Source organism: Vombatus ursinus, unplaced genomic scaffold (genome assembly GCF_900497805.2).
Source record: "Vombatus ursinus unplaced genomic scaffold, bare-nosed wombat genome assembly UNPS02014814.1, whole genome shotgun sequence".
Taxonomy (NCBI): domain Eukaryota; kingdom Metazoa; phylum Chordata; class Mammalia; order Diprotodontia; family Vombatidae; genus Vombatus; species Vombatus ursinus.
Genome location: NW_020954592.1, coordinates 11,392,429 through 11,417,907, shown reverse-complemented (window position 1 = coordinate 11,417,907; position 25,479 = coordinate 11,392,429). Strand labels below are relative to the sequence as shown.

The window sequence follows — 25,479 nt, the reverse complement described above, 5'->3', positions numbered from 1 at the left end:
TTTACAGCACTAAGTTTTACAAGGCATTTCAGGAACATAAATTCATGCTATATCTGTCTGCTTGTCTAATAAATTGTCTTTGCTAAAGGAAGAAAGCCTGTTGCACTATTGCTATGGTTTGGTTTGAATTTTATCATTAAGATGATGCAACCCACTTGAATATGATCTCAAAGCAGTCAAGATGTGGGGTGAAATTTCTCTTTTATAAAAAACACATTTCCACATTAGTTATGTTGTGAAAGAAGAATCAGAGCAAAAGGGAAAAACCACAAGAAAGAAAAAAATAAAAAACAACAATAAAAAAAGAGAAAGTAGTATGCTTCGATCTGCATTCAGACTCCATAGTTCTTTTTCGGAATGTGGACAGCATTTTCCATCATGAGCCTTTTCAAATTGTCTTACGTCATCGCATCGCTGAGAAGAGCTAAGCCCAACAAAGTCGGTCACTGCACGGGATTGCTCTTAGTGTGTACCATGTTTTCCTGGTTCTGCTCACTTCCCTCAGCATCAGTTCATGTAAGTCTTTTCATGTTTTTTTCTGGGTCTGCCTGCTCGTCATTTCTTACAGCACAATAGTATTCCATTACATTTATATAATTCAACTTGTTCAGCCATTCCTCAATTGATAGTCATCCCTTCAATTTCTAACTCTTTGCTACCACAAATAGAGCTGCTATAAATATTTTTGTATATGTAGTTCCTTTTACCATTTTTATGATCTCTTTGGGATATAGCCCTAGAAGTGCTATTGCTGGGTCAAAGGGTATGCACATTTTTATTGCCCTTTGGGCATAGTTCCATATTGCTCTCTAAAATGGTTGTATCATTCCACCAACAATGCATTAGTGGTCCAATTTTCCCACATCTTCTCCAACATTTATCATTTTCTTGTTTTGTCATCTTGGCCGATCTGATAGGTGTGATGTGGTACCTCACAATTGTTTTGATTTGCATTTCTCTAATCAATAGTTATTTAGAGCATTTTTTCATATGACTATAGATAACTCTGATTTCTTCATCTGAAAACTTCCTGTTCATATCCTTTGACCATTTATCAATTGGGAAATGATTTGTATTCTTATAAATTTGACTTAGTTCTCTATATATTTGAGAGATGAGGCCTTTATCAGAAACACCTGTTGTAAAAATTGTTTCCCATCTTTCTGCTTTCCTGGGTTGTGTTGGTTTTGTTTGTGCGAAAACTTTTCAATTTAATGTAATCAAAATTATCCATTTTGCATTTTATAATGTTCTCAGTCTCTTGTTTGGTCATAAATTCTTCCTTTCTCCATATATCTGACAGGTAATCCATTCCTTGCTCTCCTAATTTGCTTATTGTCTCACCCTTTATGCCGACAAATGAAGTTTTAAAAAAAATTCTATGAACCTGTTACTTTATAGGCAGACCCTTTCTGCATATGGCCAAAGCTCACTTCAAGAGGCAATGCACAATAAAGGTGTTTGCCATTAAACAAACCTGAAAAGCATACTTCAACTTTTTCATACAGATTCTAGGAGAAATCCATGCTCCTGAAATGCAACAAGTAGAATTTTCGATGATCTTTAGGGGGGGAAAGTAGGTGAACTACTTTTAACTGTAAATGCATTTTTAATCAAATTCACTTGACTGCTTTCACATTTAAATTAATTGCCTTTATGAGGCAGAACACAACAACCCACCCACCCTCCCTAAACCCCCAAATATCACTTTACATTTAGAAATTTACAATATAAATAAATACTATATCACACACACTTACACATATTTAGTTCTAGGAAATAGATAAAAGTTTTAAGTGTTTCTTCCTTAGTGTTTTTTTCCCCTGGTGACAAACATTATTTCTTAGCAATCAATCTTTTGTGGCAGCCAAATGAAAGAGACTGTCATCAAGTAAGAATTCAGTCTTATGAAGCTATATATTCACATACACAAAAGGGAGAGACCAAGTGCAGATCATTTCAAATTGTCTGCTTTACCTGTGGACTTAGTCTATGAGAACTTTTAAGCTCCTATTATGTACTAGGCAAGTTGCTAGGCATGAAAGATATAAAGACAAAGAAAACAAAACAGTGCCTACCTTGGAAAATAAATGTTCAGCAATTTTTATTGCCTCATTTTGACTGGGTTTTCTAACTTGAGAAGGTCCCTCAGCTTGAACACTAAAGCATTAGACAGATGCATGTCAAATATACTTGCCATGTTTAGTTCACAAACAGGTACTCTTCACTGGGCACAATAGATGTTTTTTTTCTGAAAAGATAAATCACATTTTAAGTGAACCATCTACCAGTGTAAAGGTACACTAAAGAGGAAATAGTTGATAAAAATGAACAATCAACTTTTTTGTTTATTTGTTTTGCTTTGGAAAACTGAACAGTCGTCTATTTGACTTGCTTAAGGCAGGCTATGCCTGCAAACTAGAGCTTAGGGCTATGTCCTCCATTCGTTCATATTTCTGAAACATCTCCCTGGGTCAATTACAGTAGAAGATAGGAATGTAATGCTGTTATCTCTTCAAAATACCCACAGCTCAGTCCCTCATTCCCAGGTCCTTTCTGCCAAAACCAGTTTCTCAAGGGTTTCAGGTGTTCTCTGCAACATGGAGACCCAAATTGGGGATGGGAAGGGGGAAGGGGTGAGAGGAGCTAAAATCTCTCATGGACCATTACAGGGTGAATGAGAGCCCAATTTAAAGCTACCTTTCTTGGGGCAACTCTACACATAACCCTCATGGCAGACATGATTGCCATTGATGAGGCTGAAGGTGGCCATGGACTGGTTGGTGCTCTTGAGTGAGGTCATGCACGTGGTGCTCCTGCCGGTACTCTGGGACCTCCTGAGCAGTCCCTGCCGGCAGCAGGAGAACTGGGAGTTGAATTGTTTCCTGAAACTCTTGCTTAGCAAGTAGAGAGCGAAGGGGTTCACGCAGGAGTTGGCGAAGGCCAGGAGCCGGGCGCAGATACTGGTGACAAAGTGCAGCATGGAGATGTCCACCTCTGAGTAGTGGTAGGAGCGGTACAGGTAGATGATGTGGTTGGGCAGCCAGCAGACAGCGAAGAGAGCTACGAACACCAGCACCGTCTTGGCCAGCCGCTTTCGGGATTCGATCTGAAGAGACCCAAGGAGAGATAGACAAGCAGAAGCCCAGGGATTAAAATGCAATTAACTAAGACAGAAAAGGCATGACAATGCATCAGCCACAAGGAGAGCTTAAAACAAAGCTGATTACATGGCTTAAAGGATTATGTGTAGCAATTACAACGAGTGTCCTTGAGGGTTTATTGGTTCTGCTCATTTGTGGTTCCTTACTCTACACCTAATATTCATTTCCTGTAAAGCTACCAGACCCCTATGTTGGCTAGTCACATGGCCGGACCCAGGATTCTACCTATGTCTCTTATTTTGTTTCCCTGACAAGTTCCACATTCTGACCATACAGCAGGATTTGCAGTAGAAGTAGGATAAACCCACCCTTTCCCCCGCCTTGCTCCTTGGACACAAGTCCATCTGTATTGCTGATGGGTCTATGCCAGCAACAGCCTCCAGTGGGGAGGTAAGAGAGTGAGTATTGTGGTAGAGTGCATCCATGCCTTCCTTACATTATAGGATCCCAGATTCATAGGTAAAAGGGACCTTGGAGGTCATCTGATCTGACTCCCCACTACCTTTATTTTGCAGATGAGAAAACCGAGACCTGCAGAGGTTAAGTAATTTGTCCAATGGTAAACAGGTATTAATTTACTGAGCAGGTTCTGAACCCAGGTTCACTTACTCAAAAAAAAAAATTAGCCTACTTACCACTACACCATGTTGCCACCTCTGAGACAGGTGCCTCACAGTATAATATTAATAGTACAGGAAGAGGGAGGCTAGGTGGCACAGCGAATAGAGTGGAGTCTAGAGGACTCATCTTCATGAATGCAAATCTGGCCTCAGACACTTACTAGCTGTGTGAACCTGGGAAAATCACTTTAACCCTTTTGCCTCAGTTTCCTCATCTGTAAAATGAGTTGGAGAGAGAAATGGCTAACTACTCTAGTATCTTTGCCAAGAAAACCCCAAATGAGGTCACGAAGAGTCAGAAATGACTGAAAATACCTGAACACAAGTATAGGAGGGATGACTTGATAGGAATTAGTGATTGATAGCATTCACTACATAAGTGGCAAGGGTATGTTCAGAATAAGGGGACTATGCCCTGATGCTGGCCTTCATCACTGACTTGATCCCAAGGGCAGGGATGACCTTACTTTAAAAAAACCCTATATACTTTTTTATCTATATGGGGAAATTTAGAAAGACTACTCTTTCTCAAACTATTTTTGCAAGTCTTTGGCTACTGAGGCCCAGAATTCCACCACACCCCATTCAGTTCTTTGAATTAAAGCCTTGTTGGCAACCAGTTGTTCTTTAAAACAGAGAATCAACTAATTAATCCCTATTAATCATTAATTTAGCATAAGTTACTTTATCAGGTCCATTTCCTCCTTGACCAACAGTTCTAATCAAATCATAGATAGATGATAAGAGGGAAGGAGAGGTAATTTTGGACTGTGGGACATAGGGGAGTGTAAGTCTAGTTGACCCACTCCATCGGGGAGCTGTGTGAGAGCACTGACCCTGGAGGTGGTGGGGTAGGGTGGCACGGAAGCACAGTAGTTTCAATATAAGTTGTGTGGGAAATGACCTATTTTGCTCTTTTTGCTCCATTGAAAAATAGACTCACAAGAGGGAATTGTGGCACAGTGGACACAGCCAGGGAGACGCTGGTTCAAGTCTCACCTCTGACACATCCTGGCTATAGGAACCCAGGAAAGTGATGTAAACATCCAGTGCTCTAGGCACCTCTGTAAGACTGTATATAAGTCACAGAGAAGGTGCCAGCTTGCCTTTGTAGAGGGAGTTTTCACATTTGAGAGTTTCCTAGATCAATGAAATCACAGGTCCAGTCTCCATTGATGAAACACATTGTTTTGCTTTAGATATGATAAATCTTCTGAATAGTAAGACTATTGGCACCTAAACTGTATCTTTGGGTTGGATGAGGCTCTCTGGCACCTTGTGGTTATGCCATTTCCCATACAATTTATATGGAATCTACCATACCCACATTTCACAAACACAGTTTTCAGAAATGTAAAAATCTTTGGACATAATATTAGATTCAATGACTTGGAGTTTTACATAAAAAGCCATGCATCAAAATGACAATTTCAGTAAAAAAAAAATAATCAGATTAGTGTAGTGGCTGTAAAGAAATAGGCCCACTATTAAATTGTTGATAGAATGACACAAGCTGGCAACACTCAATAAGTTACAATGATGATCATGCCCTAAGGGCAGCTAGCTAGTACAGTGGGTAGAGCTCTGGCCTTGGAGTCAGGAGGACCTGAGTTCAAATCCAGTCTCAGACACTTGACACTGACTAGCTGTGTGACCCTGAACAAGTCTCTTAACCCCAATTGCCTCACCAAAAAGCAAAAAAATAAAAATAAAATAATGATTATGTCCTTTGAGCCAATGATCCCATTACTAGGACCATATTAAAAGAATGCTATTAAAAGGAACAAAAAACCCTACCTATATAGAAATATTTATAAGAGCTTTATTAATAAAATAGCAAAAGAGTATAAACACCTGATATGTTTAGGAATTGGGAAATAGCTGGATAAACTGCAGTCTATCAATATAATGAAATATTATTGTACCATAAAAAAGACATAAAAAGGAAAGAGAGAAATATGGAAAAAACTTATATGAAATGATTCAGAGTGAAGAATGCAGAATCAGAATTATAGCCCACTCTGACTATAAAAGAATCAACAACAAAATATGGTTGTATAGAAGAAAAAGAGTGGGAAAAGCAGAAACAGTATCATTTTGGTAAACTGCATATAATACTTTTCCCTTTAGCAAACTAAATAATTTGAAACTTTTATTTTACATGTGTTTTCTCTTTTTTGTTTATTTTACTTTTTAAATGGTTGCTTATAATAAAAAATTATTTTGAAACAATTTACATAAAGAACACACTTCTCAATGAGCATGGGCAGTTTTCCTCGACCCTGTGGACAGCTTTCTGTTTTATGAAATGACTTAGATGCATCTAAGGCCTGGTCTATATGTTATCCCCAAATACTCATATGAACCTACATGTCCCATATTTGAGACAGCTAGCTGCTGGGTTCCCTGATCTGAGTTTATAAGTATCCTCAAATCACATTCAAGGCCTGTGCCTAGACAGAGCCTTTCTACCTAAGCCAGGCCACTGGTGTGTTGCTTGCATGGATATTCTCACAATTCTATAGACTGAAACTTTTTTTTTGGGGGGGGGGGGGAGGTTGGGAGATAAAGGGAAGTCTAATTTTTTAACAACTTCAACCAAAGTCTCTCCCACTTCAGTCCCTCTCTTTACTCTGCAACAAAGCATAAGCTTCAAGCAGTTTGTCCTTAACAGGTGGTAGTATTAGAATTGATTGAATAAAATAAAGATGACAGTAAACATTTAAGAAAGAGATATCACTCATTAGATTTACTCTCAACACTCCCTCTCCTAATCAAGTGACTTTCTCTAGACCGGCAAGATCAGTTTCCATAATTTGCTTAGACTGAATTTTAACTGAGAGGGCTCTGCATGCTGAATGGGCAAAACAGGGTATTTTTGATTTTGTCCTTTATTTTCAGGGTTGCTCCAGAAGAATTGGATTGGCACATGGATAAATGGAAATGGAGGAGGTGTCTTGATTCCCCTCTCCCCCACTACTTTGGCTATTGATAGTTAATTAGGCATATAAATATACTAATATAAAATACATTAATGGCAGCATGGAAAGTGGATAGAGAGTCAGATTTGGAATTTAGAAAAAACTAGGTTCAAGTCCTATTTCTGACATATGCTGGCTGTGTAATCAAGGGAAAGTTATTTAGCCTCTCAGTGCCCTAGGTGACCCTCTATGGTAAGTTACAGAAGAGGTGCTGACCTGCATTGGTAGAACAAATTTCCTCACAAGGAGGTCTCTATACCCAAGTGTGGTATGGGACCCTGAGACCCTTTTAGGGGGTCTTTGAGGTCAAAGCATTTTCATAGTAATACCAAGATGTTTTAATTTCTAATACATTAAGCATGGATGGATAAATCCCACGTAAAAAGTTCATTAGGGTCCTTGATAATTGTAAAGAGTGTGAAAGGGTCCGGACACCAAAAAGTTTGAGAACTGCTGCCTTATACAGATGAAATCACAGATTTGGACCAGAACAAACAAATAAAACCTCTCAAAAATATACTACAAATCAAATATTATTATTACTATTAATGTTATTATCAAACATTATCATCATTAGTATGTGGTAAATGTTATCCTCAAAGATCTGAAGGGGTGTCTGCCTCATATGACCTCAATATATGATTTCATGAAAACAGTTTCAAGTAATATGATTGTCTTGCTTCTATTGTAAGAGGAAAAACTGTTTTTCTAATGGTAGAACAACGGAAGGAAATGAATATTTCTCCCTGAGGGGCGATTTCAGAGGACAATTTCATTGGAGTCTCCCCTCTGACCCTACCACTTCCATAACCTTGACAACAAATTGAATGTTGTAGGGTGAGGCCTGCAACTGAGCCAACTCTCCACTGAAATGGTGTCCATTTTCTTTTCTGCCCTAAAGGCTGGAACATATACATCTAAGCTGTAAAGTAAGGGAGTAAGGAGAACAGCACTCATCAGCAGGATCTCAGTTTTTACCAGTTTCTTAACAGGAATGAAATCATGGACTTCTCTTTCTTTAGCGGCTCTTGGTGTGTGTTGCAGGGGGAGGTGGGGGAGGGGCACAAATGAAAGTGGAAAGATGATGTAAATAATTTCCTAAATGTTTTACTAGGTTCTTATCTGTTAAAGAACAATTATGCAGGACAAGGTGAATTATTTTTCCAAGCCAGCCTCCCTCCCAAGACAGGAGTTCAGGCTCTTTCAATGGATCCAGTCAGGGTTGAGACTCTTGGTTTATGATACATAGCAAAGTCAAGGGGGGAGGAGGGAGATGTTAGGAGGCAGTTCGTTCATCTTATTTCTTACCTCACCAGACTGTCTTTACTTCACAGGATCATTGATTTAGGGTTAGAGGGGATGTAAAAGTTATCTACTTCAACCCTCTCATTCTACAAATGGGGAAACTAAGGTTAAGCTATTCACTCAAGGTCACATAGGTAGCAAATAGCAAAGCCAGGATTTGAACCTCAAGTGCTTTGACAAGCACTCACCCCAAAAGGATTAAATGAGATAATGGATCTGAATGTATGTATATATTGGGCTATTTCTTCTTTGCAACTAAGTATTAGAGCTAACTGTTCTAAAGGTGAAAGGACCCTGAGCTGGAACTCAAGAAGATCTGGGATTGAGTCTCAGCCCTGATACTTATCAGAGAATTAACAACTTAGAAATTGCTATTCACCCTTTTTTTTTCAAAGAGGACCAATGGCATCATGGGGTGACCGCTTGACTTGCACATGAACTGGATTTAAGGTAGAGGTGCACAGGGTTGTCAGTCTCATTCTTTGTTTCAAACTCATCAAAGTGTGACAAGTCTGGCGAGACAAATGTTAAGACAACTGGTGATAGCTCAGAATGCACTTGGATGACCTTGGCGTCTTCCATGTCTGACCAAGCTCTAAGCATTCCACAGTGCCTGCTTCAGCTGCCTTCGTGGCTGCAGGAACAAATTGTTCTCATCTGCCCATTCTGACGGGGGAACTCTTCACATGCTTGAGGTAGACATCCCCCCTGACTCACTGAAGGGTTTGAGGCCCGCTGAGGCCTTACCCTCAACCTCGTTTAGCCTATCTGCCAATATGATTTTATCAGATTTTACCGCTGCTGCACATGCTACAGCTTCTTGGAGCCACAGTGAGATTGGGTGACAAGTGGACACCAAAGGTGGATGAGCAGCTTTGAAAAGGGCTCAGTAAGCCCTCACACCAGAGATGCTAGGCCTCTCTGAACACCCACACACTCCAACTTAAAAATAGGATGAAACAGAGACTCAAGAGTCCAGCTCTCTCATTTTACAGATAAGTAAATCCAGGATTTGAACTCAGGTCCGCTGACTTTCACTGCACCACAAACTATGTGGCCTTGGGAAATCCATTTAACTAATTTTTTTTTTATCTGTGGAATGGACATCATTATGAGGATAAAAAGAGGTGACATAGGTAAAGTGTTTTGTGACTGTAAAGTGCTATATATGGATATCAGCTACTATTATTTCTTTACCTCCCTCTACTACAATCTCTCCTTCCAAAAATAAATATGTATCACAATAATTTGATTATCTGTCCCCACCAATACCTCACATAGTGGCAAGCAAGCCACTAAGAATAAGCCTAACTACATTTTCAGGATGTTAGGAGAAGGGGAGCAACCAATGTATTTGTCAACTACCTCCTAAATCGCAGATTGAAATTAAACAATTCTTTTAAGTATATAAAAAAAGAATCACAAACAAATCTTTCATATCTCATCAACTTCTTCGATGAATATAATAGTTACTTAATTATCATATCTTTAAAAGAGGCTGAACTAATTTTAAGTGTTGTGGGTACCTAGGTTATCTATACATAAGACAATGTTTCCTAAAACTTTTAGGTCGGCTTGGACCATCTAATCTAGCCTTTACCTACTGCACCATTCATCCAAAAATCACATCTGCCTGGTATGGAACTGCCTGGTGTGTATCCACCTATACATTATTCATTAGTTGCCAAAGAGATCCAATTCATAGCCCAAAGACACTCCCAGTGAGAAATAAATGCATCTTAAAAAACCTACCTGCCTTCTGACATGTATATTCCCTTCCACTGGCAAATTGTAAGCACTCCGGATCAAATTCTTGGCAATGAAATAGTAATATACAGAAATGATGAACAAGGGAATAATGTAGAAGATCAGGAAGGAAGCCATTGAATGGATTTTGGGGTGTAGGTCATTGGAATGGGGGTATGGTGCACAGGTGACAAAGGTTTGATTGGTGCTTTGCTCATAAAAAGGGTGCAGATCAGAAAACACCACTTCAGGAATGGCGAGCAACATGGAGATGACCCAGATAAAAGCCGCCTTTAAGCAGATCTTCAACAGGGCATGGGAAGCTTGGATATCCATTGGTCGAACAATAGCTTTATACCTAGGGCCAAGAAAGTGACACATTAATGTTCTGAGAATCATCTTTTTATTTTTACTTTTATTCTATGCACCTTCATCACAAAGCATCTATCAATGACATCCCATTTGCATACTTTGTGGGAGATAAAGTTATTTTAAGAAAAACAACGACAAGACTGCTTCTTTTCAAGGTTTTGTGGCAGACAGAGTGCTGGACTTGGAGTCCAGAAAGACTTCAAAGCTTGCCTTTGCATAGGTGTGACCATGGGTTAGTCACAGAACCTCCTTGAGCCTCAGTTACTTCATCTATGAAGTGAGGATAATAATATTTGCCTCTTCATCCCATCAGGGTTGTTATGATAATAAAATAAAATGAGATGTAAGATGTTTTGTAAAGCTTAAAAACTTTAAAATGTTGATTATGTTAAACCACTACTAAAACAAGTATAGATATGATATTTATAAAGTATATAGGGAGAGAGAATAATTGTTTAACCTAAGGCAAATTCTAGGTATTTGGATATCATTTTAGTATTTAAAGACTGCCTTTTAGTTTGAGAGAGAATACTGAATCAGGTAAGTCATACATGACCATAGGATCATAAATTCAGAGGTAGAAAGGACTTTGGAGGTCATCCTATCCAGCTCTTTCACTTTACAGGTAAGAAATTGGGGTCTAGATAGGAGAAATAAGTCACTTAAAATAACACAGATCTTAAATGGCAGATTTGAACTGAGGTCCTCTGACTCCAAATCCATCACTTTTTCCATGGTACATTAGAATCTTACCATTAGCACATCTGCTCCATGATGGAAGGTGGAGCACCATGGTTACAACTTGGAGCTTGATGCTATATCGGGGTAGAAGCATGGCACACTTGATCTATCAGTTCTGGGTATGGCTTCGATGATGATAAGGGACAAGAGAGTTTACTGCTGTCTTATCTGTCACAGTACTTTATAGCACAGTATCTCCCTTTCCTTTTCCTCCTCCCCCTATGGCATTTCAGATCCAGTATATTTTAATTTACTTTCTCTTGACAATTTTCATTAGTTCAATATAAGTTTTTCCTCTTGTATGCTTTCTTTCCATCACAATTTTTTTTCTTGCTTGCTTAGTATAAAGGGAAGAAAATGCCATGTTTAATATTCAAATAATGAATATTGGCTGCCTGAGATGTGTCTGAACCTTTTCTGGTTTCCATTCACACTCTGATGGGAAATAGATGATGGAAAGAAATTACTATGAATTCAATAATGAATTTCAAAATTAATTTTAGATAAGATGGAAAGAAAGTACTATGAATCATTGAATTTATAGTAGTAATTTTTCATTCAGTAGATATTCTTCATTTACTATCAACAGAGTCAGACCCATCACTGATAGATCAAATCTTTACTCTGAGGTGCTAACATCTAGGTGGTATGCTTCTACCACTGGCTTAGGATCAACTTGCCTAACCAGCACCTTTCATTGGTTCAATCGAAGTTTGACAACCATCCACTTCCCCTGGCAAGGGTCTGATGGTCTAATGAGAATGGTCTCTCTTATCTCAGGGCTGACTCCATTGTGATTTCTGGTCTAGGGGCAAGATCATAAGGGAGAACTGATGGCAAAGATAGCACCTGGGCTGCTGTCTCCCTCCTTTCCCACCTCCTTAACCGAAGAAAAATCCTTGACAAGGATTGTCTACAGTTCAGCAGTCGGTCACCAAGGACAGCGCCCAGAACAGAATCAGAGCTCAGTTTTGGATAAAATAAATAATCAATCCACTAGCATTGTCCCACCCACCCCCTCTTCACCTGTTGTAATGAACTGAGGGGACTCCACCTCAGAATTGGGATCTGCACAGGCACTGACATAACATTGTTAGGTTAAACTTGGAGTAAATTTAGCTTCTCTGTACTTGGAAGTCTCCATGTATTAGCTAGTTAGTTCCTACTCCCAGTTCATCTTATCCTATAATTTAAAATTGCTTCTTGCCTATGTAAAACCCACTCCCTTGCTACATCTCCCCATGTTCTCTTCTGTGTCCAACCTAGCCAAAATTCCTAGTTTTTCTATTCTCCTCTGACCTCTGTTTATAAAGTGCCCAATCTGTTGTTATAAACTCTCTTTCATCTTCTCATATTTTATCCTCATAGTCCCTCCACATCTTTCATACTCATTGAACCTTAGCTTTCTCCTGAGTATGCCACATCTCTCGGCACTGTCTACAATTGGTCCTTTTCACATATTCCATGGCACAAAGGGCCAGGAGGAAGAGTTGCATTCTCCCCACATTTGTTTCACCACTCAGCCCTTTCCTTCTTTTCATTAAAATTCTTTCTACTCTAGACAAGATACTTGCTGTAACCATCTGTGGCTATACCAAGGTGGCTCCATCTAAGTGGACCACTGACCATCATTCCCAATTAGGTCAGTTACCTCCTATCGGCCTTCTTCTCCACTCTAAACCCTGTTCCCTTAAAACATTCTAGCTTCCAAGTTCCTCAAATTTTTCAATACCCATTACTTGTCTCTAGTCTATGTCATGTTTACCTCATGCCTTAACCTCCTCTTTAGATCTATTCCCATCTCCAATTTTCATTAATTATCATTGACCCAGAAGGCAGAATTCCTAGTTTCTGATTATCCTGTGGGTTGCGCAAAAAATTTATATTAAAAAGGAACCATATTATTTGAAAAAAAAATTGGAAATCACTGACTAAGTGACATCTAGAAAAGTCCAATAGTAATTTTTCTTCTTTTCTTATATATCTATAAATCATCTTCCACTTCTTTATGAAGGATTGTGGGAATAACAGTCAAGGATCATTCCATGAGTGGACCAATAATTATTTATTCACGATACTTTGAACAAAGCAATTGTATTTCAGTTGCAATGTATTCCTCACCTCTCTCCCTTTAATGCCGTCTTCCTCCTCACAGTTTAAATGAATCCTATATTTTGTATGTTGCCAAGCTGAAGTTCTACTCTTCATTGAAGCCTTTCCTTGACACTTTAGACTCTTCTTCTGCAGAACTCTCCAACATTTATTATCTGTATCAGAATTTTCTAGTCCAAACTATGCTACGGACTAATAAAACATGTATTTTCCTACTTTGGATCATTCTGCCCTCAATAGCATTAGCAGACGGGCTTTTAGCACTTTGGGGAAGGAACTAGGAGCTGTGGATAAGTGAGGAGATGTGAATGGGAGAGCAAAATACAGGATGAGGAGTCAAATTTTTATATGTATTTTTTTTTTAAGAAATGATGGTGATAATGGATGGTGATTTTATTGGTATAAGGCATTCCCAATTGGGAAAACTTCCTCTATTAGTGCAGGTTGACAACTTCTCTTCAACCTGTAGTCTTAAAGAGTTCCCTAGATCACTAAGAAGTTAAATGACTTTTCCAGGATCACACAGTCAGTAAGAATCAGAGGCATGACTTGAGCCCAACTCTGAGGTGGCCTCTCTGTCTACTACAACATGCTTCTTCTCACAGTCCAGAAATAAGAACCTTTGGTAATAAAAGATAAACAGAGGAGATCTGTCAGTTATACTAAAATTTTTACAGGTAGGAAATCAAGTCCAACTTTACAGACTTGTTCAATTGGGATTACACTATGGTCTGCAGTACATAGGGAAATGATATGAGACACAGCATGGTACTGTGGGAAGAGTAATATATATGGGGTCAGAAGTTTTGGGTTCTAATTACAGCTTTGCCACTTTGGATAAGTTACTCTATTGATAATTGTGTTGACTCAGTGACCCATTGTTCCCAGCCTCGCTTGTCAATCAGTGTTAGGAAGGTGTCACCCAGTTGCCTGTTATGCATCATGCCAAGCCACCCCCCTATCTGAGACCTTTGTACCCCTCCTTGCAAATTGTCACATTCTTGCTACCTTGAGGAGGAGCTGAGATGCAAAGGCTCAATCTCTTTTGCCTATCTGAATTATCTTAAAGTTACTATAAAAGCTGGCACCACATTAAAGCCATTGCTGATCTTCAGTGAACCGCGCCTTAATGTGTTGCTACTTTGACATATTTATAATAAACTGCTTTTAATTCTCTTTGTTCTGAGTTTTGCCTCATTGATCAGGGTGAAAGCCCAAATGAAGAATTTTCCTTTCAACAACTCTCCTTCTCTGGGCTTAGTTCCTCATCCATAAAATGAGGCAGTTGTATTGGACAAAGTCTGAGGTCCCCTCCAGCTCAAAAATCTATGATCCTATTATATACCTATACCTACCATGAAATGGAGGTTAAGTAGAGCATGCTTTTTTTCTTAAAAACATTCCTGCTTTGCTTTTTCTTATATAAAACTTGAAGAAGTAGAGGGATCAGCTTTCTTCCAAGCTGAGTTCTAGGACCTTTAGGTATAAAATGACTGACTGACTAAATGAATGAAAAGGCACTTATTAAGTATTTACTATATGCAAAGCATCATTGTTAAAGGTCCTAGCACTTCTTTGCTTATTTATCTGCAATTCTTTGCTAAAGCCAGTAGGCTTCTTAGTTGTTTGTTTTTATCTCTGCTCCACATAGAATGTGAAGTTCTAGAGAATGTAACTGTCTCTGTCTCTGTCTCTCTCTCTCTGAATACATACATACATACATGCATGCATATGTGCTTGTGTATGTGTGTGTGTGTTCCCTTAAGGAGAAAATAAACTTGCTCCTCTGAATACTGAACTATGCCTGCAGCTATTTATGCAAACAACAAGACAAATTTTTTTTTTGACTTTTTGCCCCCAGGAAAAATTTTGTGAAGAAAGGACTTATATAAATGAAGAAAAGCTTTTTGAAGAATGGACTTGTATAAATGCAAAGTAGTGATTATCTTGGCATATAACCAAAATATGCTCTACTGCCTACTTCAACAAAATCTCATTAGCAGGACAATATGTTATAGTGTATAGAGTTCAAAACTTGACCCCAGACCAATGAATACTCTATTTACAGATCTGGCAAATCACTAGAAATTAAATCATAAAGCATTTCATTGAACTATGCTAACAAAACCTAATGAATCCATGCAATAAGAAACAGTTTCTCTCACAGATTTCTGTTCCAGTGGATAAAAGTGGGAAACATCCCTGAGAAGGAAACTTGTGCTCCAAAGACACTGGTAAGATTTGGGTTGCTGATGGAACTGTTATCTGAGCAATTTGGCTCTTTAGATATCAATCATAGAGACTCAGCCAGAGTTGCTCACAGTCAGCTCTACCTCAGTAGTCATAACTCAATTCCAAAGTGGCCTTTCTACCATCAGCCACTGAAGTCCCATCTCTCTGGTCATGACTTTGTCCAGATGTCACCCCAGCCATCACTTCTCTTTGGCCCAGAAAGGCTTTCCTCTTCTTCTTTCTTCTGTTTCTGCTTCAGGTAAGTATTCTGCATGCTACTGAAAATTCTCTTTTGCAATCAGTTCTTTTGGGTCTATCCAGAGCCATGTGCCATGGAGCTATATGTAGATTAGATAGCTAGAAAAACAGACAGACATAGATGATAGATAGGTGTAGACAGAGATCAACAGACATAGATGATAGATATAGATGATAGATAACTAATAGGTGATGGGCAGACACAGGCATAGATTGATGATAGATAGTTAGATAATAGGTAGCATTTATCAAGCACTTACTATGTGCTAGGCATTGTGCAATAAATACAAGCAGATAAAATTGTACCTATCTCAAGGAATTTACATTCTAATGGCAAAAGACAGTACATGCAAAGGAGGAAGGGAGGTGAGGTGGGGGCAGGAAAAGATGTGCAGGATCAATGGAACAGGTCGGCAAGAACAAAGAAGATTAAGGAGTGGGGGGTCCAGGCTTGAGTGAGGTGAAGCATAGCTAGAGTCTTTCCTGAAAAGATGGTCCCAGGGAGGGAGTCACCAGTCAAGAGAGGAGTGCTTTAGGTTGGAGGTTTCCCTAGGGTGACAATATTGTAGGGGAGGAGAAAAAAACAGTCAGAGAATCCAGGTGTGAGAGCTATTCTTTTCCATGTTTTCCCACTTCCCACTAGTTAGTTAACTATAACTAACTAGTTATAGTTAGTTGCTATAACTAAAGTTATAGCAAAAGAAGCCCCCTAGGCAAAAATGATACTGCTTCTTCTCTTCTCTCCATCATCCTCACCATATTCTTGTCATGTCTTGTTTTTGTCTTGTCATGTCTTGTTTTTATATCCATCCCCTCAATTGGGATTTCCCTTTGTCTGACTCACAGATGACTTAGAGTTCCCAAGTTACAGGAAATGTGACCTCCAAAAAGGTCTGCACTTTCCACTGTCTCCTTCTGAATCTGAGGTCAAACCCACTCCTCTCTTTGTACTCCTGTCATGCTGACTCTGAGAATTGGTGCCTGGATATTCAAATTTTCCTGAAGCCCCTTTCTGCCTCAGGAAGGCTCTACTTAATGTAGGGGGAGCAGAGAGACAAAGAAGGGCATAAACTAGCTATTTGCCAGCATGGTAAACATTTGTCCTCCTTAAAGATGTAAATGGAAAGACACCATTTATTTTTATTACAGTTATTAATATTATTAAAGGTAACACCCTGGCTCCCAAACATGCAGAGTTAAGGGGAGGTGGAAACTTAGACATCAATTTGAAGAGACTCCCACTTTACCTTTGGATGCTGAAGAAGGTTGAGTCATTTGGCAATCACTGACCAGCCAAGTATAAAAAAAAAGCTTAGATTTTTCACCATCTCAGTAGGATGATATAATTCTAGAACTTAATACTATCTTGGTAAGTGATCCCTTGAGACTAGGTATACCTAATATGAAATATTATAGCTTCTAGTTGGTATGCTTAAAATAGAAAAGAGTAAACTCTGTAAATAAGCTAGTGCTTAGAAAGGGTGCAAACATTGAGGCATAAGTAGGTTATTGGCTATGCCTCAAAAAATGTTGTCAGAGGGAAAACAAATTACAAAAGTCTTGTTAGGTTTCTTTAGCAGATTTATGAGTAGCAAAATTTCCAGAACACTGAATAGTATTCTATTTGCTTCATCAAGAATATAGACAATACAATGAGTATTTCAATACTCCTGTACTTAATGGATCCAGTGCCTATCCACAGTGAATGTTCTGATTTAGTAACTTGCCCATCCAATGGTTTATCACCATATGGGAAATAAATATTGGTCATTTATTTGGGTCTTCCTGGGAGGTAGCATGGCATGATGGATAAAGAGCTGGATTTTGAGTGAAGAAAGACTAGATTCAAATCCCACTTCTGACACTTAACCAGCCTTGTGACCATGGACAAGGCTTCTGTTAAATTGGGACGATACTATCTGTAGTATCAACTTCACAGGATTGTGAGGGTCAGGTGAGATAATGTATGGTGCTTTACAAACTCTAAATCATGTAAACAGTAGTTGCCACCATCACATTCCTATATGATTTTCTAGGATGATGCCATTAGCAGAACTTTTCTTCTTCTTATTTTTTGGTCTAGTCCCTGTTACGTGCTCCTGGCAAACAACTTCATCAAGCATAGGTCTCTCTGCTTCATTTCTCTCTTCACGACAATAATCATAAGATTCTTGAACAATGTTTTCTCTCAGAATCTTGAATGCTTTTAAGACATGCAAAGGATACTTCTTGTGGAAGGTGAGCTTTTATCTTGTTTTGCCAAGTACAATATATTTTTTGAAATCAACAAACAAGAAATACAATAGAATTTTGCATTCTCTCGGTCAACTTTATGTCTGTGAAGGCATGGTCTGCTATAATAAACATCATCTGTGAAAAAATGCCTTTTTCATTCTTGTATAAAGCCCATACTCAATACATGTAGTGAATAGTCTCAAAGTAGATGCCACAGACATGAGAAAGCAGGGTGGCTTTCAACAGTTACTACATCAATAGTTACTAAGGTCAAATTCATTGATCTTTGTGAGCAATGATATCAGCCATGATGATTTCTGTTCTTTTGAAATCTTCTTCACTTTGAAATGTCTTGGAGGTGGATCCTCAAGAGCATTAAAATTTTATTACCTCCACCATGAGTTTCCTTTGCATGTCCTTGGACAGTGACAGCCATTCTTCCTCTTTTTTCCCCAAGGTCCATTTCCACTTCCAGAAGTTCTGATAATGCATTGTTAGAGGCCAATGTTATAGTTCGGCTTCCACATGTCTATTTGTTGTCCCCCTTCCATTTTTGTCTATCATCGTCCTTCAGCTGCTTTGACATAGTGAAGTCTCAGACCCAGCGTTCTGCAGACTTGCCTGTTTCTCCACTGATTTTGCTGTTTTGGAGAGGTAATATGCCTCATGATCTTTCATTTTCCATTCTGTAAGGTTTGTAATGTTCCATTTGAACTTGTACTCTAAGTTGGTGCTGCTATTCCTTGTCATGCATCCTCACTTGCCAAAATGATCAGGTATTTTCTCCCTTTGGTTGTTTCTGGGATCTTTGTCCTCTTTGTTGTGGTGACTTATATCAGTTAAACTTTTCTAAGATATGATACTAGAATCTAATTCTCTAATTTTAATCCATTTCCTCCTTTTCTAAATTAGAAGCTTGTTTCAAATGGCTAGGTTGGTGTCATTATCACTGTTCACAGTATACATTTTAATCTTTATCCTTTTAACTACGGGAATAATGATTTCAATGATTTGACTGCACATGTATTACTGATTCTGAAATGACCCCCCTATCAATGATTGGTCTTGTCCTCTCTGCCAAGATTTGGTCAGGCTCTTGACCTCCAGGATCAAATGTGAACTCCTCTGCTTGGCATTTAAAGCTCCTCTCAACCTGGCCTGTTCCTTCCTTTCCAGTTCACTCACTCTTTGATATAGTAACATTGGGTTATTTGCAGTTTCTTGCACAGGAAACTCCATCTCTTCTCTCTCTCTGACATTTCATTGGCTGCTCCCTGTCATTCCCTCTTTACTTTCACTTCTTAGCTTCTGCAGGAGGCCTTTCTTGCTTCTCCCCTCATCGCTCTACGCCAAGTGTTAACACCTCGTCTATGAGATTACCTTCCATATAATATACAAAAATCCTAGTCATTTAGATATTTTCTCCCCCATTAGAGTGGGAGCTCCTTGAATGCAAGGAATATTTTTGCTTTTCTTCATAACCCCATCACTTAGCATAGTGCCTGGTACTATAACTGACTGACTGACTGATATTAGTCATTACTTCCTATCCAATCAAATCCAATCCACATTTTTAAGCACCTACTATGTGCCTGGCACTGTGTTATGCACTGGGGATGCAATTAATAAAAAGACAGTCCCTGCCCTCAAAGAGCCTACAGTCTAAAGGGGGAAACAATACACAAAAGAAGGCAGGAAAGGGGGAGGACCAGGGGAATCTGGTTGGTGCTGAGGCACGTTGTTCCGTGGAATTAAAACTGAGCAGAGTAGCAGATGCAAAGTGGAGTGGTCTGAGTGTCTAATTTCTGCCCTCTACAAAGGAAGGCATTGGGAGGAGTTTGATACGCCACCCTTTAGCCCTTCAATCAGACAGGAGAGAAGGCTGAGGGGGGTGGTATCAATTAAGGCGTGACAGGTAGTTTGATGAGTTTCTTCTAGAAGAGGCATCTTGTTCCATGGACTTGGAACCAGAAAAAGCAGCAGCACATACAACATTGAGTGGACAATGCCTTCCAACTCTCTGCTTAAGAAGGAGAAGTTGTTACTATGTCACTATGGAAAGAGGAGAGACATACCGAGGACTAAGGGTCATTTTCTATTTTTGTTTCATGAATCTCAATGGCTAAAGAATTCACCATCAAACAAATAATATTCTGGTGATGACTCATCATATTGACTTTGGTTAGTCTTCAGACAGAAGACATTATTCTTGGGATGATAAAAGGAATCTTTTTAGCTGAGCGAAACCTGAAAACACTTGTGCTTTAGCTAGTGTTACAGGGGGATTGACTAATGTGGCTCCAATAAGTGTATATGTTTGGTGAACCAGCTTCTGGAAGTTCATGATTTCATTGGCCAGTCCCGCTATTCTACCAGCATAGCCTCCAAGAACCCAGGCTCACCCTCACGTCATGATGAAGCATCTTTCAAACACTATCTACTAATTCAATAAATAAATCCCATATACCTTTAGATACAGACAAATACACAAAAGTGCACATTTCAATTTTTGATGACATTAAAATGTCTCACTGTGACATATTTTCCTAATTACATACTTAATGAAAGTGAACATCGGAGAGGATTAATTGTTTTTTCTTGAATTTAACAAGAATATTTTTAAAGTTTGAGGATCTTAAATTGAATTTTTAATTACCTTCAGAAAATGCTTTTTGGGAAAATGCATTATAAAGAACTGTGTGTTTTCACTCAAGATCTCATCATGAAATATGGATTATCATTTAGAATAATGGAATTTGAGGACTGGAATGGATTTTAGGGATTATCTAATTCTAATCCTACCCCCATTTATTTTTAACAGATGAAGAAACTGAGGGCTGGAAAGGTAAAAAGGCTTTCCTCTGGTCACATAGCAAGTTAGTTGCAAAACACAGACTAAAATCCAAGGCTTCTACTCTAATATGTCTTGATTTTTGTATTCTTCAAATAAAATATAAAATTAAGGATGAGATCTTGTTATCTGTGTACTAAAATTTTACTTTAATATCTAATGGGAACATGATGTCATTTTAATTAACATTTCATCCTCACCGACAGCAAAACATCAGGAGCAATATTTTTGTGGTAGCAAAAAGAAAATGGAAATAAAGTGGGGTCCATATCTATTATGAAGTGGCTAAACAAGATGTGATATAAGGATATAGTGGAATACTATTGGTCATAAGAAATTACAAAGGTGTGGAATTTGGAAAACATGAGAATTCCTATTTGAACTGGTTTAGGATAAAGAGGAACCAGGAAGGAGGGAAATATGTATATGTATACACACACGCACACACACACAGGTGTATATAGGTGTGTGTATATATATGTATAGGTATATAGGTGTATATATATTTATATGCATATGTACATGTGTGTATGCATATATGTGTATACACATACTCTATACACATATATAAAACATAAATATGTATTTTATAAATATATAAAATAAATATGTATATACACACATAAACATCGATATGTGTATACATGTGTATACAACACACATACATACACACACACAAACACACGCGCACACACACACATATATATGTAAAATTGCTTGTTGTTGTTGTTCCGTCATGTCTGACTCTTCATGGCCCGTCTGGGATTTTCTTGGCAGAAATACTGGAGTGGTTTGCCATTCCCTTCTCCAGCTCATTTTACAGATGAAGAAATGGAGGCAAACAGGGTTAAGTGACTTGTCCGGGGTCACACAGCTAGGGAGTTTCTGAGGCCAGATTTAAGCTCAGCTTCCTGACTCCAGGCTCAGCACTCTACCCACTGTGTCACCTAGCTGCCCTATAAATCACTACAGTTATATAAATGAGAATAAGACTGCAAGGTAGCCAATTCTGATTAATATGAGGCTTGCTCTTGGCCCTGTGGAATATTTGATGAAATATATGTCCCTTCCCTCAATCCAAAGGCTGGGGGGCTACAAATGAATGATGTTACATACATTGTTTGACTCATTTGCTACGTGGCTAGTTTTGTTGTGCTGTTTGCTCAGGTCTTTTACATCACAAAGCAGAGTTAGAAATAGGGAAGTGATATTGGGGAATGATTGTGGGCAAAAACAAAAGACAACAATCATTTTTTTTCTTAAAGACTAGTAATGATGAGTACTAGTACTAGCACTTTTGAATTTCTGAAAAATCTTTAAGAAGAGAAAGTTAATGTTAGAATTGAAGTTTCCTGGCTCCAATTTTAACTGTGAGGTAATGTGAAAGGAAGTTAATAATTTAAAGCCTACATTCAAAAACACTTTTGGGAACATGAACAGAAATGTTGCCAACATTATACAGTGGTGTCCCAAAAGTCAATGCAGTTTTAAACCATTAAAGCTTAAAGATGCTCATTTTACAGATCAGAAAAACTGAGACAAAAAGGAGATAAGTGACTTGGGTTGGGCCACAGAGCAAATAAACATCTGATGTGGCATTTCAACCCAGAACTTCCTGCCTCCCAGTCCAATGTCTTATCCTGTACAATGCAGTTACCCCATCTACATCGCGACTTTCCTCATTGTGATTTCAATCTATCACAGGTAGGTGTAAGAAATTAAATGGGAATTTTTAGGGAGTGTTGCGGAAGCTACAGGTGACATACAAAGGCCAGCAGATGATACAGAAAAAAGTTTAGAAACTCAGAAATGCATAAAATATATGTATAATATTATCAACATATTTTATCTTTTAATACCATAATAATTCAGACTTCTTCTCCGGTATGAAGGGAAGACCAAAACACTTTACGTGGATTTTCCAGATGGAAACCCCCACAATGTGGAAAGGATAATTGTATACCATTTCTCAGATCTAAGAAGGGGGCTGAGGGACTCCAAGTCAGATGCCTTAATCTGCTCAGGAAAACTAGGAGGTGAGGTTGTCCATCGAGAGTGAGGCGGGAGGAGTTGAAGCTGGGGCCTTGTGGAGAGAAAAGAGAGTTTGGAACTAGAGATGCAGGCAATGTAACAAATAAAAGGACTGCTTGCAGCAGTTAAGGACCGGCCATGACTGAAGAGCATACATTTGTAGGGAGAGGGTCTGTCAATACGATTTCAGGTTTTCCTCTAGCAATATTTGTAGCTTGGGAGAAGAAGGGGAGTAATAAGATGGTGGAAGTTAGTCAGGATGTACCATGAGCAAACCAGAAACAACTGAAGGACATAAATACGGACGAGGGATCCCAGGGAGCAGCAGAGGGCAGTATTGAAATCACTAACCATAGTGACCATAGGGATCACTGACCCAGTCTAGACTGCGTAAGAAAAGGATGTAAGATGATGCCTGCTCAACTTAAAAAAAATTACAGAAGCATCAAGGAACCAAGAATGAAAAGTCATAATGAGATGAAGAAAAGGTATAAGGAAGCAAGAAAGGTGGAAAGACAAGACATTTTGGTTAGAGAGGAGAACAGAATTTAGGATCTTGGAAATGAAGAAGTTTCTAGTGATGGTGAACACTACATGTATGACCAATCTGCTGGTTTGATGAAATTTAGTTTAAAAGGAAGGGGAAGGGACAGGTAGGTGGTGCAGTGGATAGAGCACCGGCCCTGGAGTCAGGAAGATTAGAGTTCAAATCCGGCCTTAGATGCTCACTGTGTGACCTTGGGTAAGTCACTTAATCCTGATTGCTTCCAGAAAATAAAAAAGGAGGGGCAAGTTATAAGATGATAAGACTTTTTCCATTTGCAAGGTATCTTAAAGATCACCTAATCTGACTTTTTAAAAATTTTCTTTTTTTAATTATAGCACTTACCTCTCAGGATTATAGTGAAGACAAAATGAAATATTTTTGTGAAATGCTTTGTGAACTTTAAAGTAAATAAATAAGTATCACTTGAATAGTAAATATATTTTAAAATAAATATCAATAACATATATAAAATATATAATATAAATGCTATTGAGAGAAATGATTATTTCTCTCTTATATTAATAATAAATTATTGAATTAAGACTAAGGTTTTTTCCCTTCGTATATCCTCATTCAGAAATCAGCACCTGTAGGTTATCCAATCTTTGAAGGGCAGAGCTGATGAAAAAATGAAGTACTGTGAGATGCACCCAACTGGAAAAACTTAAATCTAATCAAAAGGCATAAAAAGTCTAGTCTAGGGGAAGTGGTGAATTCTGGACCATTGTGTTTTAGTCCAATAGGTTTGATTGGAAGTGGATTCCTCCTTTTGTCTAGATTACCCTAGACAAGGGGTAGTTTGATATAGATAAGCCTCTTTGTCCGAGATTGAGTAGTCAGCTTCATGTGACCCTTATTAGAATAAGCCCACCTCTCACTGTAATATTCATTCTCTCATTACTCATTAGCCAATCAAAGTTGATTGCCACCTTCAGGAACACCCACTCTTCCAAGGGCATATAAGTGGGTTCTATGAGGTGTCTTTGGAGAAATAGTCAAATGGCCCTTTTATTAATTATCAGCTAGCCATAGTTAATAAAATGATTAATTACCCAGTAATTCTGTCTCTCAAACTTTTTATACATCACACCATGTTGTTATTATTATTATTATTTTACAAGTAAGTAAGACGAAGCTCAGGGAAGATGAACGGATTGTCTCTTGTTCTATAAGGACACAAATACTCTGTCTCCAAATCTAATTAACTTAATACCATACCATAGACTGGAAGAACTGCGTTGCTCCCATCTCCTTCTTCTCTGGAATCTGGTGCCTCATAGTGTTTTTCTCTGGACTCTTATTGGCCCCAGCTTGAAAGATTTCACTTCTGCTCCTGGCCATGCTTTGGTGTCCTTAAGTTTTCCTTAACTCACCCTGCCAGGGCTCTGCTCAGTTTTTTTCTGCCTTCTATAGAATTCTAGATCTGAAGCTAAAAGGGAACTTAGAAGTTGTCTAGCCCAATCACCTCATTTTATAGCTGAGGAAACTGAGGCCTACAGAGGTTAAGTTACTTTGTCCAAGGTCACAGAGTCAGAATTTGAACTCAGGTCTTGGGTCTTCAACTTTAGTATTTTTTCCACTGCACCACACATCTAACTGGGAGGAGGGGGAAGGGTAACTACTTTTACTAGAAAGTCTTATGGGGAGAGTACTATAGCTCCAAGAAATATAGGCTATTCCAGATTGGGGGCAGGGGGGAGGGAGGGAGACAAATTAAGAGTAGAGAGAAAATCAATTGTTAAACATATTTACAGGCCAAAGAACAGAAGCTCATGTCCCTAACTTATTTGTTTCCTTATTTTCTCCACTTGTATTCAGAGACCACCTTCAGAGACTTTTTGAACTCACATTAGAACCTGACTCACAAAACATATTAAGTCCATAAAACATGATTTAAAAAGAGGACAGAGAAACCTCTTTGGAGAAGGATGCTGCAGAGGAGGAAGAGTCTGGCCTGGGGTGCAGTGATAATAAGAGTAAGTAAAGCCAGCAGCAAACGACAGCAATAACCCTCAAGGGAGAAAATCTTTGCAACCCTCTTTGATCTTTCTAGAGCAGTGACTCCAAAATAAAGGGCTATAGAACTTTGGAATCATGGGCTCAGAACCCCCCAGCCTTTCCTGCCAAGGCATACCAGCTTCCCAGTCACTTAGGTTCGAAATCTGGGAGCCATCTCTGACTCTTCCCTCTCCTTCTTCACCTTCTGTACACAAACAATTTTCTAGTTTGGCTGGTTCTACTTTCACTTGGCCTCTATCCCATGTATTTCCTTCCTGATACTTGA

General features: G+C 38.7%; 1 protein-coding gene across 2 annotated transcripts in view; it reads right to left on the bottom strand.

Annotated features, from left to right (window-relative positions):
• Positions 1-1,832: 1,832 nt before the first annotated feature.
• The window catches only part of GRPR (gastrin releasing peptide receptor), a 46,346-nt gene continuing 22,699 nt past the window's right edge, over positions 1,833-25,479 (bottom strand). The window contains exons 2-4 of one of the 2 annotated variants that reach the window (XM_027835422.1): positions 9,823-10,174; positions 2,701-3,109; positions 1,833-2,251 (exon numbers count right to left, since the gene is read on the bottom strand). In XM_027835422.1, the coding sequence (XP_027691223.1) occupies positions 2,717-3,109; positions 9,823-10,174 (745 nt within the window). In that variant the 3' untranslated portion in view covers positions 1,833-2,251; positions 2,701-2,716. Of the gene's footprint in view, positions 3,110-9,822; positions 10,175-25,479 lie in introns of both variants that reach the window. The other variant, XM_027835421.1, reaches the window with a different exon arrangement.